At 35.6% G+C, this 16,261-nt stretch overlaps 1 protein-coding gene across 1 annotated transcript; it reads left to right on the plus strand.

Annotated features, from left to right (window-relative positions):
- The first annotated feature begins 6,289 nt into the window (after window positions 1–6,289).
- Window positions 6,290–11,739, plus strand: LOC103319953 (ZIP metal ion transporter family). The gene is made up of 12 exons (XM_008221545.2): window positions 6,290–6,754; window positions 7,243–7,301; window positions 7,418–7,510; window positions 7,618–7,707; window positions 7,831–7,912; window positions 8,378–8,433; window positions 9,278–9,334; window positions 9,868–9,908; window positions 10,604–10,671; window positions 10,805–10,861; window positions 10,954–11,071; window positions 11,302–11,739. The coding sequence occupies exons 1-12, from the start codon at window positions 6,691–6,693 to the stop codon at window positions 11,345–11,347; spliced, it is 831 nt and encodes a 276-aa protein (XP_008219767.1). The 5' UTR covers window positions 6,290–6,690; the 3' UTR covers window positions 11,348–11,739.
- The last annotated feature ends 4,522 nt before the right edge of the window (window positions 11,740–16,261 follow it).

Genomic DNA, 16,261 nt, shown 5'->3' on the forward strand with positions numbered 1-16,261 from the left:
CTTCGTCGGCACCTAATAGACGTACAATTGATACTACAAGGTTAGAGGTTGATAAATTTAATGGCTCTAATAATTTTGGTATGTGGCAATGTGAAGTTATGGATGTATTGTATTAACAAGAGCTGGATATGGTTTTGGAGGATAAACCCGAAGATATTGATGACAAGCAATGGACACGAATTAATCTTCATGCTTGTGCTGCTATTTGATCGTTCCTTGATAAGGAGTTGAAATACCCGTATATGAGGGAAACTTCTACTAAGGAGTTATGGAAGAAATTAGAGGAGAAGTATATGACCAAAAACATAGAAAATCGGCTCTTCTTGAAGAAACGACTTTTTCGATTTCAGTATCGTCCAGGTATTTCTATGCACAAGCACCTCAATGATTATAATAAAATACTTGCTGATTTAGCAAACCTTGATATGATAATTCTTGACGAGGATAAGACACTATGTTTGTTAAATTCATTGCCTAATGATTATGATCATTGGACAACTACTTTGTTGTGTGGAAAATTCGAGGTGAAACTTGATGAGGTGTTTGAGCATTGGTGAATCATAAGTGTCATAAGAAGGAATAGAATACTCATAATTCACAAACCGAGGCATTTGTTGCAAGGGGTCGAACAGAGGAAAGAAAATCTGGGAAGCGGGGAAAATCTCGTTGAAAGTCACGAGGGAAGTTTCCTACTAAAGATGAATGTGCCTTTTGTCACCAAAAGGGTCATTGGAAGAAAGAGTGCCCCAAATTGAAGAACAAAGAGAAGGAGAAAGTGGGTTTTGAAGCAAATATTGTAAAATCTGGAGATGATGATTTCGAGTTTGCTTTAGCTAGTTCATCTGCTGATGGTCACTCCAAGGAGTGGATTTTGGATTCAGGTTGCACCTATCATATATGTCCCATTCGGGAATGGTTTTCTAGCTTCGAGGAGCTAGATGGTGGAGTTGTTTTGATGGGCAATAATAATGCCTGCAAAACACAAGGGATATGCAAAATCTATTTGAAGATGCATGATGGAGCAATCAGATAATTGAGTGATGTTCGAGTTGTACCGGATATGAAAAAGAATCTCATTTCATTGGGTGCTTTGGAATCCAAGGGTCTCAAAATCACCATGGTGGGTAGAGTTCTTAAAACTATGTACGGGGCACTAGTGGTGATGAAAGATACGAGACAAAATAACTTGTATTTCTTGCAGGGGAGTACATTTATTGGTGGAGCAGCTGTCACCGAAGATGTTGACGTAGATAGCACAGACACCACAAGGTTATGGCATATGCGTCTTAGGCGTGCTGGTGAAAAAGCATTGCAAGGATTGGTGAAGCAAGACTTATTGAAAGGTGCGAAGGCATGAAAATTGGAATTCTGTGAACACTGTGTGCTGGGTAAGCAAATTAGAGTGAAATTTGGCATTGCTATTCACCACACTAAAGGCATTCTAGATTATGTTCACACTAATGTTTGGGGACCTTCCAAGAATGCATATTGGGGAGGCAGCCATTATTTTGTCTCCTTTGTTAATGGCTTCTCTAGAAGAATATGTGTGTACACCATGAAGCGTAAAGATGAAGTCTTAAAGATATTCTTAAAGTGGAAAAAGATGATTGAAAAGCAAAGTGGTTGAAAGATCAAGACTCTTAGATCAGACAATGGTGGTGAATATAAGTATGATCCTTTCTTGAAAGTTTGTCAAGATGAGGGTATTGTAAGGCACTTCACGGTTAGGAGACACCACAACAGAATGGGGTGGCGGAGCGCATGAACCGTAATTTGCCTAAGAAAGTCAAGTGTATGTTGTCTAATGTTGGTTTAGGCAAGGCGTTTTAGGCTGAGGCGATTGCTTATGCAAGTCATCTCATTAATCAGTTGCATGCTGCTGCGAATGAAGGTAAAACGCCCATGGAGGTATGGTCTGGCAACCCTTGTACTGATTACAAGTATTTACACATATTTGATTATCTTGCTTACTATCATGTCAGGAAAAGCAAGTTAGATCCAAGAGCAAAGAAAGTTCTATTTATGGGATTTAGCACTAGTGTGAAATGATACCGACTCTGGTGTCCAGATGAGAAGAAATTTGTTGTAAGCAGAGATGTGACTTTTGATAAGGCTGCTATGGTAAATCAAAACAAGCATGAAGGTGAAACTGAAGCGACCAAAACCATGAGTAGTTCAAAGTAGGTGGAGTTACTGAAGACTCTAGTTGTTCCAGTAAGGTTTGATGTTACAGACACTAGTCCTATAATTGATTCTAATGAGGAGGACAAGGATCATGAAGAGGAGGCATCTACCTAAGAGCCTCCATAGCAACAAGATTTTATTGCAACCAGAAGATCGAGAAGGGATATTCGAAAGCCTACTCGGTTTACTGATATTGTGGCATATGCACTTCCCGTTATTGAAGATGATATTCCATCCGCCTACAAAGAAGCTGTCAGAAGTTTAGAGAGCATGGAGTGGAAGAAATTTATGGATGAGGAGATGAAATTTCTTCATAAAAATGAGACTTGGAAGCTGGTTCAGTTACTAAAGGGAAGAAGCAATTGGTTGCAAATTGTTTAAGCCAAGAAGATAGAATCTTTAGGAAAAGAAAATGTAAGATTCAAAGCCAGATTGGTAGCTAAAGGCTATGCTCAGAAGGAGGACATTGACTACAATGATGTATTTTCTCATGTAGTAAAACATTCCTCTATTCATATTTTGTTGGCTTTGGTTGTACAGTTTGACCTTGAGTTGGCTCAACTTGATGTCAAGACTGTGTTCTTACATGGTGATTTGGGGGAAGAGATTTATATGTCTCAGCCAAAAGGTTTTAAGGTTGATGGCAAGGAAAATTGAGTTTGCAAATTGCAAAATTCATTGTATGGTTTGAAGTAGTCTCCAAGACAGTGGTACAAGCAATTTGATCGATTTATGATCGGGCAAAAGTACACAATAAGTCACTATGACCATTGTGTATACTTTCACAAGCTACAAGATGGAACCTTCATTTATCTGCTTTTATATGTTGATGATATGCTTATATCATGTAAAAGCAAAGTGGAGATTGAAAGGTTGAAGACTTAATTGAGTAATGAATTTGAGATGAAGGACTTGGGAGAAGCTCGGAAGATAGTGGGTATGTAAATTGAAAAAGCTAGAGCAAAGGTCAAGATTAGTCTATGTCAGAAGCAGTATTTGAAGAAGGTACTACAACGTTTCGGGATGAATGAAAATTCAAAACCGGTTAGTGCACCTCTTGCTGCTCATTTCAAACTTAGTGCTTCTATGTCTCCTAAAATTGGTGAAGAGAGTCATTACGTGGCTCAAATTCTATATGCAAGTGCTGTTAGTAGTTTGATGTATGCTATAGTGTGTACAAGGATTGGATATTTCACAAGCTGTTAGTATTGTCAGTAAATATATGCATAATCCAGGAAAAGGCCATTGGCATGATGTGAAATGGATTTTACGGTATATTTTGGGTACTATGGATGTTGGTTTATTGTTTTAGCATGATAAAGTTACTGGTCAATGTGTTGTTGGATATGTGGATTCTGATTACGCAAGTGATTTAGACAAGCGTAGGTCCACTACAGGTTTTGTATTCATTATTGTTGGAGGTCCAGTGAGTTGGAGGTCGATTTTGCAATCTACAGTTGCTTTGTCGACTACTGAGGCAGAATACATGGCGTTAAGCTATTAAGGAAGCCATCTGGCTTCAAGGGTTGCTTGATGACTTAGGGATTCAACAGGACCATGTGGATGTTCATTGCGATAGTCAGAATGCTATTTATTTAGCAAAGAATCAAGTTCATCATGCACGTACGAAACACATTGACGTGAGATTCCATTTTGTTCGTGAGATTATTGACGAGGGAGATATTCTTCTTCAGAAGATTGGGGCTGCCGACAATCCTGCGGATATGTTAACAAAGCCAGTTTCGTTGCTCAAGTTTAAGCATTGGTTAGACTTGATTGACATTTGTAAAATTTGTTGATTGCCCCATGGGGGATTAGGAGATGACCATTGGAGTATTAATACGATGATTTGGTGCAATTTTGAGTCAAGGTAGAGATTGTTGACTATTGACTCAAGATTGCACCCACATGCAAAGTTGTTGTCGGCTACTTAAATTGGTAGTTGGGTTCCCATGCAAATATGGTGGGCTATTTTGACTTCATAAGCTGGCCTCATAACTGAAGTAGTTCTCCTTCACCCGTTGGCTTCTCTATAAAAGGAGAAGCATGGCAGCAGCTGAAAGTGGGAGAAGAGGGAGAGAAAAATAGCAAGAAGCTCTCTGGCAGAGGGTAGAAAATTCTCTCAAGTTGTCTTTGCTTTGTATTTTCAGTTTTCTCTTCCTATTGTGAGTGTGTGAGCTTGGGCTATTTGGGTCTTTGAGAAATTAAGTGATAAACACTATTCTATGTTATCATTGATTATAGTGGAATACTCCGTCGTCTCCAAATTAGATGTAGGCATTGCTGAACCAGTATAAATCTTGGTGTTATTTTGTTCTTTTTTATCTCTTGCCAATTGTTGTTTATTTTTCACTCACAATTTGTTGACGCTTCCCCACAACACATACAGACAACATCATACACACAAGATGCTACAAAATGGATGTTTCTTGATAGTCTCTATCCTTTTGCAAATAGAGCTTGATGCAAGAGGCTAACCATGAGAGAAACGGAGAGAAGCGCAAGAAGTTGCTATTATAATCAATAGTTTGTCTCCTTTTCCTAATACAATAAATAGTGTCTACCGCTTTAATTTTTGACATCCATTCTCAATTTAATTTTCTCCAATGTCCCAAATTATTTCACATGTTTCAAATAATCAATTAAACCCATACGGATTTTCCCTCTGCAACTTTATCAAATCATTACAATTTTATATTGACATAACAGAAAACAATAATTTGTAACCGATTTGAAAAGGATAATTTTCATGTGCAATGATCATACCCACAACAAGAGAAGAATGATAAATAAATTCATTCTTTTTACGTGGATTCATTTTGTTCACTGTCAAGGCTGTATGGCAATATGACCTGCAAAGATTTGTAGTTTCTTCATGGCAATAAGCTAGCCGATGGACATCGATTGGATGCACGCACTTCATTAATTTTATGAATTTGCTCAGAAAGTTTGCTATTATAATACAAGTATTTGTCTATGTCCCAAATCTCAGTCTGGAAGTTTTGAAGGTTTGGGAAGGAAGACTGAGCTAGCTATTGTAAAGGAATATGTATACCTCTCTCTCTCTGCACTTAAACCATTGAGAAAGTAAGATACATTATTTAGTGCACTGTAATCTTTAATTTTTGTCATCTCATGTTCTTATGATAATTTGACATATCGGTTGAAGATGCTCGTGATGAATTATATGCTTTGATTTATCTAGTATTGTAGCATATACCAACCAAGCAATTGACTAGAACGACGTACAAAAATGCACCCTAATTATTTTTTCTATTTATTAACAAGTTGCACCTTACTTTTAGGTGGCTAATAAGTTTGTATTATCTTCAACTTTTGAAGGTTTGGAAATGGATATTGAGCAAGCTATTGGTGCTTATGACCTAACCCACGATTAACTCGACTTAAATAAGCTTTCGTGCACGATTGCAAGCTCGTGCCACTCTCAATATAAACCATTGAGAAAGTATAAAACATTATTTGATCAAAATCTTTTGTCATACGTGACCTCATTTCTTTTCTTGCATCAACATGCCATGCTTGATCAGCCACAACCGGCTAGAAAAAAAAAACTATTAGCAACACTATAACGATCCATTTGAACATACACGTAATATATATATATATATACATATATTTTGAATATAATTAATAATCTAAACTACAAAGATGAGGAAGTTTCTCACACACACTACTAATATGTTATGGGGATTTGAATCTAAGACCACTAGTGTGTAAGTCAATATCTTTTTTCATTGAGCTATATCTATATAAACACATTTCATGTCAATGATACATTTATAACTAAAACAAAGTACATTGCTTTAAACGTTATTTACTTCTCCTCTTTCTAGAGTTATACTCCGATGCCGAAACAATGTTGTTCTCATAAGGGAAATGAGTATAGAAAAATACAAGCATATAATCGTATATTCTTTATTTGCAATAAATAAAATGAAGTTTTTGCATTGATAACTATTAAAATAGTCCTTATGCACTCCTTGCTCATCTCTAATAAAAAGAAAACGGATGAGGAATGAATGAAAAAAAAAAAAGAGACAAACAAGAAATTAATCAAGAATGTCTAATTTATAGGCATTGATTCGTGGCTTGAAGCCGTTCGCTATAGTAGCCTAAGCCTTGCCCCTAGATATACGAAGCACTTCCATTGAAGTACGGTTAAGATGATGATACAAGGTTAGGTATAGACTAAGACTGTAGAGAAAGAAACTCATTGTTCTCTTCTCTTACATTTTCTTTGGACCACCCTTACAAACATCTCTTTCTTCCACTATACAAAATTAAAAATTCCCTCTCTCTCCCTCTCTGTATATATATTTGGCTTTGAGTTCCCCGATAGCTTAAACCATTTCAGCTTCACTGTTTCATTTTACTCTCTAGCTACTCAGTCATATTCCGTCACACTCCTTTCAACGGTTCAGCCCCACGGATTTTGGAGCTTTTTGGTCTTTGAGTTTGGAGTCCTTGGTCAAGAAAAAGCCCTCCATGGATTCTCAGGTCTTGGTGGCTCTGGCTCTCTCACTTGTGGGTGGACTGAGTACTTCAATCGGTTAGTAAAAAGCTCATTCTTATTCATCGTCTGCTTCAACTACCCATTCCAGCAATTTCAAATTCAAATTATCCCATTTAGGATGATTTTGTTGTTCTTGTTTCGTTTATCAAGTAATGCTTATCCAAATTTGCTTCTGGGTATTTCTGACTTTCGGGTTTTGGCTTCAAATTTGCTTTCTTTGTTTGACTTTTTGAGTTTTAGATAGAAGTCTGATATTGGCTAATTTGCTGGTGGGTTTTGTAAAATAGCTTCTACTAGTTTCAGTTCCCTATCCATCAAGTTGTTGCGAAATTGAGGTTTAATGGTGTAGAAGGCATTGTTGGGAAGTGTTCCCGCTGTTTTCTAGGCCAGTTCTTTTGTATTAGTCATGGTGTGAAAAAGGCTTTTGATTTTTATGGAATTTCCTAGTTTCTGATGTTCACCTCATTGCTCAGTAAATCAGTTTCTGTTCTGGAGTCTAATGAAAGTCTTGGAATGTGGTACAGGTGCACTTTTTGTAGTTCTCAATGAGGCTCCCAATTTGAAGATACTTGGGCTTTTACAGGTGCTCTGATTCATATCCTTAAATTCTGAAATTTTATTTGTTCCCTGGTTCGGTCATTTTCTTAAAGAATTAGCTCATGTGTTGACTCAATTGCTTACATTTTCTTCTCTCTGCAGGGTTTTGCTGCAGGTTTGATGCTAAGCATATCATTCCTAGATTTGGCTCACAATGCTATAAATTCGATTGGCTTTTTAAAAGCCAACCTATGGGTAAGCCATATACTTTAATGTTTGTCTGATTCAAATCCATCACCTCTCCGACATGAGTTGCTCATGTTTTCTTTTAGAATTATATGTAAAATTTATCGGTGGTGCAGTTTTTTGGCGGTGTCATATTCTTTGGTATCATTGCCAATTTTATTCCAGAACCAACACTGGCTCCTAGTTCAGATGTGAGAGGTAAAAAGGTAGTAATCAACTTTTCTCCTTCTAATTGAGCAATTTGTGGATGCTTTTGCATATGATTTGGCATAATACTTCTACCCGAATAGAAGGCATGTTTGACTGTGCGACAATATACATAACAACAGAAAAGTGGGGATGAAGGGGGCAAGGACACTTTGAAGAAGCATCGCCGCCAAGTTCTATACAGTGGGATAATTACAGCAATAGGTATACTACTTGTTTGAGATGGTTTAAACTACCTTCCATACTGTTCTTTGAATTAGATGACAAAATTAATTTGATGTTACATGTGGAATTGGAAACTTTAGTTGGTTAATGGTTGCATGTTGAAATTTAAAAGTTTGTTTTGATAATTAAGTCAAGTTAGTCAATCTATAAATTAGAAAAACCATTTTTATGTCTTTGTGTTTTGGATATGTCTTTTGTTGTTGTTTTTTTTTTTTTGGGCCTACAAGAAGAATAAAATCTACCCCTTCTCACAACCCAAGGCCTAGGGGTGTTTTGCATCTTCTGCATCTTCTGCATGTTTTGAATGTTTCTAATAGCTTACAGCAATACTTTTTATTTTCTTCCCCTTTTGAGAAATAAAGTCTGAGAAAATGTTTGAGTAATATGGTTAATGTCTATAGTTGATCCCCTCTAATGTGGAATATCATGGCCATTGAGTTGCAGGCATAAGTTTACACAACTTTCCAGAAGGAATGGCCGTGTTCCTTGGATCAATGAAGGTACCTCTATCTTAAGTTTTTATTGTTCTTAGAATAATGAGTTAATTCTAAGTTTGACTAGATAGATGAACTCATGCTTATATTGATTTGAATTTCATAATATGTGTTTGATTTAAAACAAAACAAAAATTATTTTTAAATTATGTCTATAAAAAATGTCTTCTTGAATGGTCAGACTTCCTTTGATTCTTGATGTGCAATACTTATGCAGTTTTCTTTGCCTAATTATTTTAAGATATGTTGTCGATATAATATAGTATGGGGGTAGTGCGAGCATTTAATTAACTTATACTCACCAACTATACCAACTATTTAGTATACTATTTTTCATGACCAAATTAGATGTATTATTATTTAAGATACAATCTGGATGGTGAAATTTAATTTTTTTTTTCTTCCTTGCGTGCATTTTTAGCTCTATTCCTACATTCAACCAATTAACATGGTCATGGAAGCTCTGTAAATGTTGCTATCTTCTTGAAGCACAGCTTCCAATGCTGTGGTTCCTAGTATGGGAACTCATTAGTAAAGCTACTGTATTTTTCCTATCTATAACAATTTTAGATGCTTACAGATCCTGGCTTATATGTTTTTTTCTTCTTCTTAATTTCATAGATGTATATGCTAGTTGAAATTGCTAAATATGTGTGCCATTTCATGCATTCTTGTATGTTTTCTTTTCTTTTAGTGTATATTGGTTTTGATTTGCATGGTCTTTTCATCATACGGGATTGGTGGTTGTAGATGCAGCAAGAATGGTTTTCGATATCTGTTTTAGGACTATAATTGCTGCTGATTGCTAAATGTCATATACCATTCTTGCTTGTTCCCTAATTGTTTGCAGGGTCTTCGTGTTGGTGTCAACTTGGCCTTGGCCATTGCCTTACACAACATTCCAGAGGTATGTATATTCTCTAATACTTGTACTATATGGTATTGCTCTAATTGCTCGCACTCTGCCATGGATTAAAGTAGCACATAATGGATTGTACCTTCCAGGGTCCACCACTTACAATAATAATAATGGCTGGACTGGTAATTTTGGTAATATAATGGACAGGTTCCTTTGCTGTTAAGGATACAATTTTTGGAATATATGGAACTAATGTTGATTGCAAGAATAGTGCACATCTCAACAAAGAGAAATTGAAAGAAAAAGGATGGAAAATTGCATTCAACATTTCAAAAATTCAAAAACCTGTCAAATGATTTCCGAGTTTCTAAATGAAAGATTCAATATTTTTAAAAATTGTATTCTGTTTATTGTTGATGAATATCATCAACCTCTAATTGTTCATAAACTTCATGACTAGAGTGTGATGAGCAAAATTGTAGACTATTAAATAGATAGAGGATTGCTTTAAATTTTGAGTTGGGACTTATATTAATGTAGAACTACCATTGTTATTATAGTGACAACTTTCTCTTTTCTAGGGCGTTGCTGTTGCACTTCCTGTTTACTTTGCAACACAGAGGTGAGAATTTTTGGAGTCGGCTTTTTGAAGTATTTATGAACTGTGACAAACAATGGGTTTACTTTTTTTTTTTTTTTTTTTCACTTTAAAAAAAAAAATAACTCTCAAGTGTCTTTAATTAACCCCGAAGGCGGACAAAAATATTTTTAAAAAGGTAGTGGTCTTTGGTAAAATGATGTCGACTCTGAGGGTTTTGGTAATTTTATTAGAAGTGGTGGAGGTATTTGTAGTTTTGGCAGTAGTATGAAATTGTTATTGGATGTGGTAATGGAAAAGGCAGTTCTGTCATGGTTGTACACGGGCAGTGTTATGATGGTTTAAGCAACGATGTTGGTGTTGGAGGATATCATGTTTGTGGCTGTGCGCTACTCCTGGTAGTGGGTTCCGGTGGAGCAATATAGATACTAGTGGTAGTGTCTGGTGGTTTGGTAACTAGCTATTCTTTAGGATGTCAATGCCGTAGTTTGGAAATTGGATGCAGGTTGTCTCACTTCAGAAGCAGAGGGTTTCAATCAATTTTTATTTATTTATGAATAATAGACATGAGTTCTAAGCTTTGTTCACTTTGGAGCAATAATTACTTCATAAGTTTTTGTTAGCCTTTATATCGAGACAATTTTATGAATCTCTCTCAAACGAACACTGAATCATTCTTATGAGAAATTATTAAATGGTGGGTTTTCTACATGTCCCAGCAAATGGCAGGCATTCAAATTGGCAACACTTTCTGGTTTTGCTGAGCCTTTGGGTGTCATAATTGTAGGTATGTCAACTGTGAAAAGAAACTTAGATATCTTTCTTTTACCAATCTTAATGGGAAGGGTGGATTTAGAATAGGTGCTTGAGTCCTGAATTTCTTCAAGGCCACTTGTTCATGGTTTTCACTTCTGCTACAGCCTATCTATTTCCAAGCAGCTTGAGTCCTGATATTCTTGAAGGCTTGCTGGGAGCAGGTTTGCTAATTAATGATAATTTAATATATCAACTGAATAAGAATTATTTTTTATGAAAATTTTGGTTCCCATGCATTTTTGTGGTGACACAGTTGGTGGAGTAATGGCTTTTCTAACCCTGCATGAGATGCTTCCCTTGGCATTTGATTATGCGGGGCAGAAGCAAGCTGTCAAGGCCGTGTTTTTGGGAATGGCCTTCATGTCTGCAAGGTAATACTTATGTTTTAAATATACTGAAGAAAAATATTCGAGAATGTCGCTGTTACAAATGCAAATAGTGTGCCGGTTGGTAAAGGAGTTTTTCGGAGTAATTAGCTGTTTAATTTCTTTTTATCAATATCTAGAGAAGGGTTAGAGCATCTGAGGGTGTGATATTTGTAGCTGTACATAAGTGTTGCTTATTCTCCTTACAGATTACTCTCTCTTTGCCTGTTTTGCAGCCTCTACTTTCTCGAAATCAGCCTACCTCAGGAGATGAGCTTGTAGCTATGTTCCATCATTCCATGGATCTTACCCCACAGTAATTTACATTGTTGTACAAGTCTTCTGACTTTAGACCGCCTTCAATAGATCATTTCGTTTCCGCCTGAAGACCTGTAGTGATTTTAATCGGCCTTTAATAGCTCATCTGGTTTCGGCGCAAAGGAGAAAGTAATACCCAAGGATGGTAGTTCATACTCGATATAAAAGAGATGTACTTATTTTTCCTTTTAATAAATATGTAAAATGAATAGTGTACGGAACTTGATTTCTTTACTGAACACTCTTTCATTTTCCTGTATTTGCATGAGTATTGCAGATAACAGTACCACCCAAACATGTGATGAACAGAGTGTATTTTACTTCCATATAAGTTGAGTCGTGGATTAGATTTTTCATGGATGATCCTGAATGAAAACTGGTTAGAACAATCCATGGCTAGAAATTGTATTATCCATGTAAGTTATGGAGTTGAAAACAGTTTCAAGATCCAATAAGGTGATATAGGTATTAATTATAAGGTTCACTTGCGTCCGTAAAGTATTAGCGAAATTTGCTAGCTTGAAATGGTAATTGCAAATTTGCAACATTATGAATCCTGTGAAATCTTATGGTTAGACAAATTTGTGCCCTGAATCACACCATGATCCCAAACATGCATTAAGAATATGCTCCTTCAACAACAGATAGATTCCAAGACCAGTAGGTGGAACATTTTGTTCTTCCTAGTGCAAGACTCTTGGAATATCTTGATATTTTATGTAATTATTTCTCTGCAATATCAGATTCTAATATTTTACTGCTTTTGGCTTGGCATATACATCACAATCCCATGTAGGTGTAGCAACCGAAGGAAACGACATGTGAATATCAAAAAGGCATGAAAAAGGAAAAGAAAAGACAAGAAAAGAAAGGCAGCATATATATATATGATGACTCGTGTATGGATCATGCTGTTATGACATGCAATGCACAACACTTCAAGTTTAATCCATATAAAAAGTTTAGGAGATTCCAGAGACCTAGCTATCATAGTTTTGATTTTCTGTTGAGTGGTCAATTGAAATGAAGGTCTTCTCCTCTTCAATCTCATCATGACTTCCCATCTAGGAAATCATTGTAATTTCTTGGAAATGCGCAATTTCAGAAACAAAAAACTCATCTGGACAACATGGGATTAAAGCTGTCTAGTCCTATCTTCTTATGCAAAAAGCATTCGATGAGATTTGTGAAATTGAAGAGAAAATGGGGGTAAATAAATAGTGAGAAATTCCACTCAGAGAAAAAAGAGAAGAAAAGACTAAAGGTGTTTTATTAGGTAAAGTAGAGTGGGGAAGGAACCAAAATCAGGTTTTTTGACAAAAGCTTTTATTGGTAAGAGAATTTCTTAGAACTAACCAAAGCTTATTATGGGATTTAGGCTGTCTAGTCCTGTCTTCCCTTCTGATGCAAAAAGTTAGCTTTTGATTGGATTTGTGAAATTGAAGAGAAAATAGGATATGGCTACAGCGACTGAGATTAGTATAGGAACTATATTATATGCACACACTCAAAGCAAAAGATATGAAAAGACTTAAAGGCCTTTCATCACCCGAAGGATCAAGTAAAGTTAACAAAAAATCAAGTTTTTTTGTCCAAAGCTTTAAAATTGCACGATTTACTTGATGAATATGATTATAAATAAATAAAAGTATTTAAAGGACAGAGAATTTAGCACACCAAGAACACTGGGATGTAATTGAAGCACAGGTAAATTGGACATGATAAAATATATATATATATATATATCACAATTAATCACTACAAGAAAAATCGCTAATTGTCATTGACATTAGTTGTACATGATGAGGTGTGTAAAATGCGCTAGTAGTGGCTAGTATGGCTAATAGCTGACATCGACAATTATTGGTGTCCGTGTGCTATTAGACGCTAATAGTGCCTTTAGTCACCTTATCTTGTACGACTAATTTCAGTGATTAATGGGGTTTTTTTCTTGTAGTACCCAACATTATCAACAACCCCATCACTAACTTTGTATCTTCTTCTGAATCAACTACATCTTTAATTTCATCCCATTATATATATACAGTGCAATTGTACATGATCTACATCCTACAGAGAAACCTTAGGCTTAACATTATGGGATTTTTGTATGTTTTTATGGTCAGGACAAATAAGCAATAGGAATGCTTCTGAGTTCATAGGTCCTTTATTGATGTTGAATAGTAAGTTATCTGTTCAATTACACCATAAATACTATTGCTATAGCTACCTATAGGGTATCACCTATGCTTAGCTCTCTAGTGCTAAATCCAAATTCTACACAATGCATCTGTTTTGTGCATTGTAAAAAAAGAGTTTAAATCATGAATTAAAAGTTATAAAAGAAGAATAAAAAACACATTCTGGTGCAAGTTTGCAGACCTTTGCTGCTGTCACTGATCTTTTTCATTACTTGGACGTGTTTAGTGTATGCTTTTTTACGCTTTCCATTTTCTATCTGCACTAGCATACTTTATTTTAATTTAGTACCTAGGTTATAGCAGTTTGCCATATTTGCGTCTAAATTATTGCTCCACAGAAAAAGTAAGAAAAAAAGAAACATTATATAAGTTCATTATATTGCACATCTTCAATGTGAAACATGTACTCTTTTTCTCTCCATTTAATGATGATATACTTTCTTTATTTCTTTCAAGATTTTGTCCATATTCCCCTACATTGAGACCCCATCCCCCATGTTATGTTATATAATATACATTCATAAAAAAGAGGGGGAAAAAACACCAAGTTTGCAATATAAAACCAATTTAGCATAGGGTAATCGATGAGTAAGCTTATGGTATGTATTATATATATATATATATATATATAGAGAGAGAGAGAGAGAGAGAGAGAGAGAGAGAGTATATTCAAATGGATTATTACTTTTGCTCTTTAATTTCGTTTTACAAGCGATTCGGGAAGGGGGTTTATACAATTATTAAATGGGTGTTTGGGAGTTTCGAACTTCTGTCACATGAGTGAAAGTGGAAAAGATCAACCAACAGAGCGTAAGTGGAAAAAATCAACCAACAGAGCGCTATACCCACAGGCTTTACTCTTTCTGCTTTAAGTTGCTTTTTTATATTTATTTTTATAAAGGACTTGAGTGATAAATGTGTCAAGAACTAGTTTTCGCCCATCTCTATTTTCCTTATGCATGGGGATCCCTTTACCAAATAAATTATTTCCATGCTAATTCAAAATAATCATAACCATATATATATAGAAATGCCTCCTCCAAAACAAAAATATATTAGTTTATCCATCCCCAAAAGATATTTAAGGACATCTTGTAATAAATTACTATTAAACCAATTAGGTTTGATCCTAGCCAATCGATGTCTCTCGAGACAAGAATTCGGTAGTATGCACATTGAGACGTAATAGGGAGACAAAGTTGTCCCCTTTTTGCTGGCCATGCCAAAAGAAGGACTCAACAATAGAGAGAAGAAATTTATACCTTCATGGAGATTCTTGGCTCTGCTACCATATACCATTCTCTTCGTTTTTCTTTTCATTTTTTAATGCGACATGAGGTATCTTAACCTCATTAATCCTTAATTAGGGTAAATGAAGTGGTTAAACATACTATTGTAGCGGCTATAACACATTTTCCAGCTCTTCTGGGGGATTCAGAGATAGAAATTCTAAGCAACCAAGGGATTTCACACACAGCAGCTGAGATTCTCCTTTAAGTGTCGGCCTAAAGCCAAAAATGAGAAAAGGGAAAGAAAAAAGAACAAAAGAAAAATAAGTTTATATATATATATATAATTACATATATACATATATGTATAGAGAGTACGTACTAGCATAATCATACATAGATGCATGGTGGGGACTAGCATCTACTTTCTATGCAATTATTCTTTTTCTGTACCTATTTTTTAATTAAGAGTTTGGTAGTGTAGCATTCATGCAAGTGATTCTAAAACCAGTTTGGTTGTGGGTGGACGACGAGTTTATATTTTAATATATTCGTCAATTATAATATAAGTGCGTTGATAACATCATATAATAGTGTTACGGTTACACCAAATAATTTGCTTACTGTAAACGTATTGGGGTCAAAAAGCAAGAGGACAATTTATAGGAACCTGCTGTATAAAACCAAGACATGGGAATATGGGATGAAGAAGAGATGATGTCTCAGTGGGGTTTTTTAGTGGTGCAGGCAAATGGTGATTAGTGCTAGCTGTGAGTCAGTGACTGAACACTGGCTGGGATATATAACAAGGAGAACAAGAAAAGAATCACAGAGCTGGACAGATTATTAAAGAATAAATTAACTGATTAATTAATTAGGGTACGTAGGGTATTTTACGTTCTGTTAAATCTATCTAGAGAGGGTACAATGAAACCATAATAACTGTCAAAGACTGGCAAAAACTTACCTCATCATCATAAAAGTGAAAGACAGAGCTTGAGAGCTCATGACCTGGGAAGGGAAGGGAAGAGGGAAGGGGAAGGAAGGGAGAAGGAGACATAAAATGTGAAGCTGAATTGGGACACACGCTGAACCTACCAAACAGTACATACTCTGTATATATTTGCAGCTTGATATGACATTTCAAGACTTCTTTCTCTTCTTTTCTCTTTTGACTGCACTACAGACACAAATATTACTCTCTCTCTCTCATAAAGCTGCCAACAAGATCCATTATATCCCTTCCAACCTCTGTAGTCTGTGGGATATATAGTGAAAATAATAAATAAGGTTACAGAAATAAGAACTAGCTACTACTGTAGTGTAGTGTAGTGTGTTATTAATTGCACATCCACTCTCTCTCTCTCTCTCTCTCTCTCTCACTTGCGTGAACCTAATCAATATTTGATTTGAAGTTGAATTTAATCTTATTAATGTAAATATAAACA

This window comes from Prunus mume, linkage group LG1, assembly GCF_029339155.1.
Source record: "Prunus mume cultivar Tortuosa linkage group LG1, ASM2933915v1, whole genome shotgun sequence".
Classification (NCBI taxonomy): Eukaryota; Viridiplantae; Streptophyta; class Magnoliopsida; order Rosales; family Rosaceae; genus Prunus; species Prunus mume.

Excerpts from the sequence above, each read along its gene's own strand:
- LOC103319953 (XM_008221545.2), top strand. The coding sequence starts at position 6,691 with ATGGATTCTCAGGTCTTGGTGGCTCTGGCTCTCTCACTTGTGGGTGGA. Across the intron at positions 7,302-7,417 it reads AGATACTTGGGCTTTTACAG|GGTTTTGCTGCAGGTTTGAT; the intron begins GTGCTCTGATTC and ends TTCTCTCTGCAG. Across the intron at positions 9,909-10,603 it reads GTTTACTTTGCAACACAGAG|CAAATGGCAGGCATTCAAAT; the intron begins GTGAGAATTTTT and ends TACATGTCCCAG.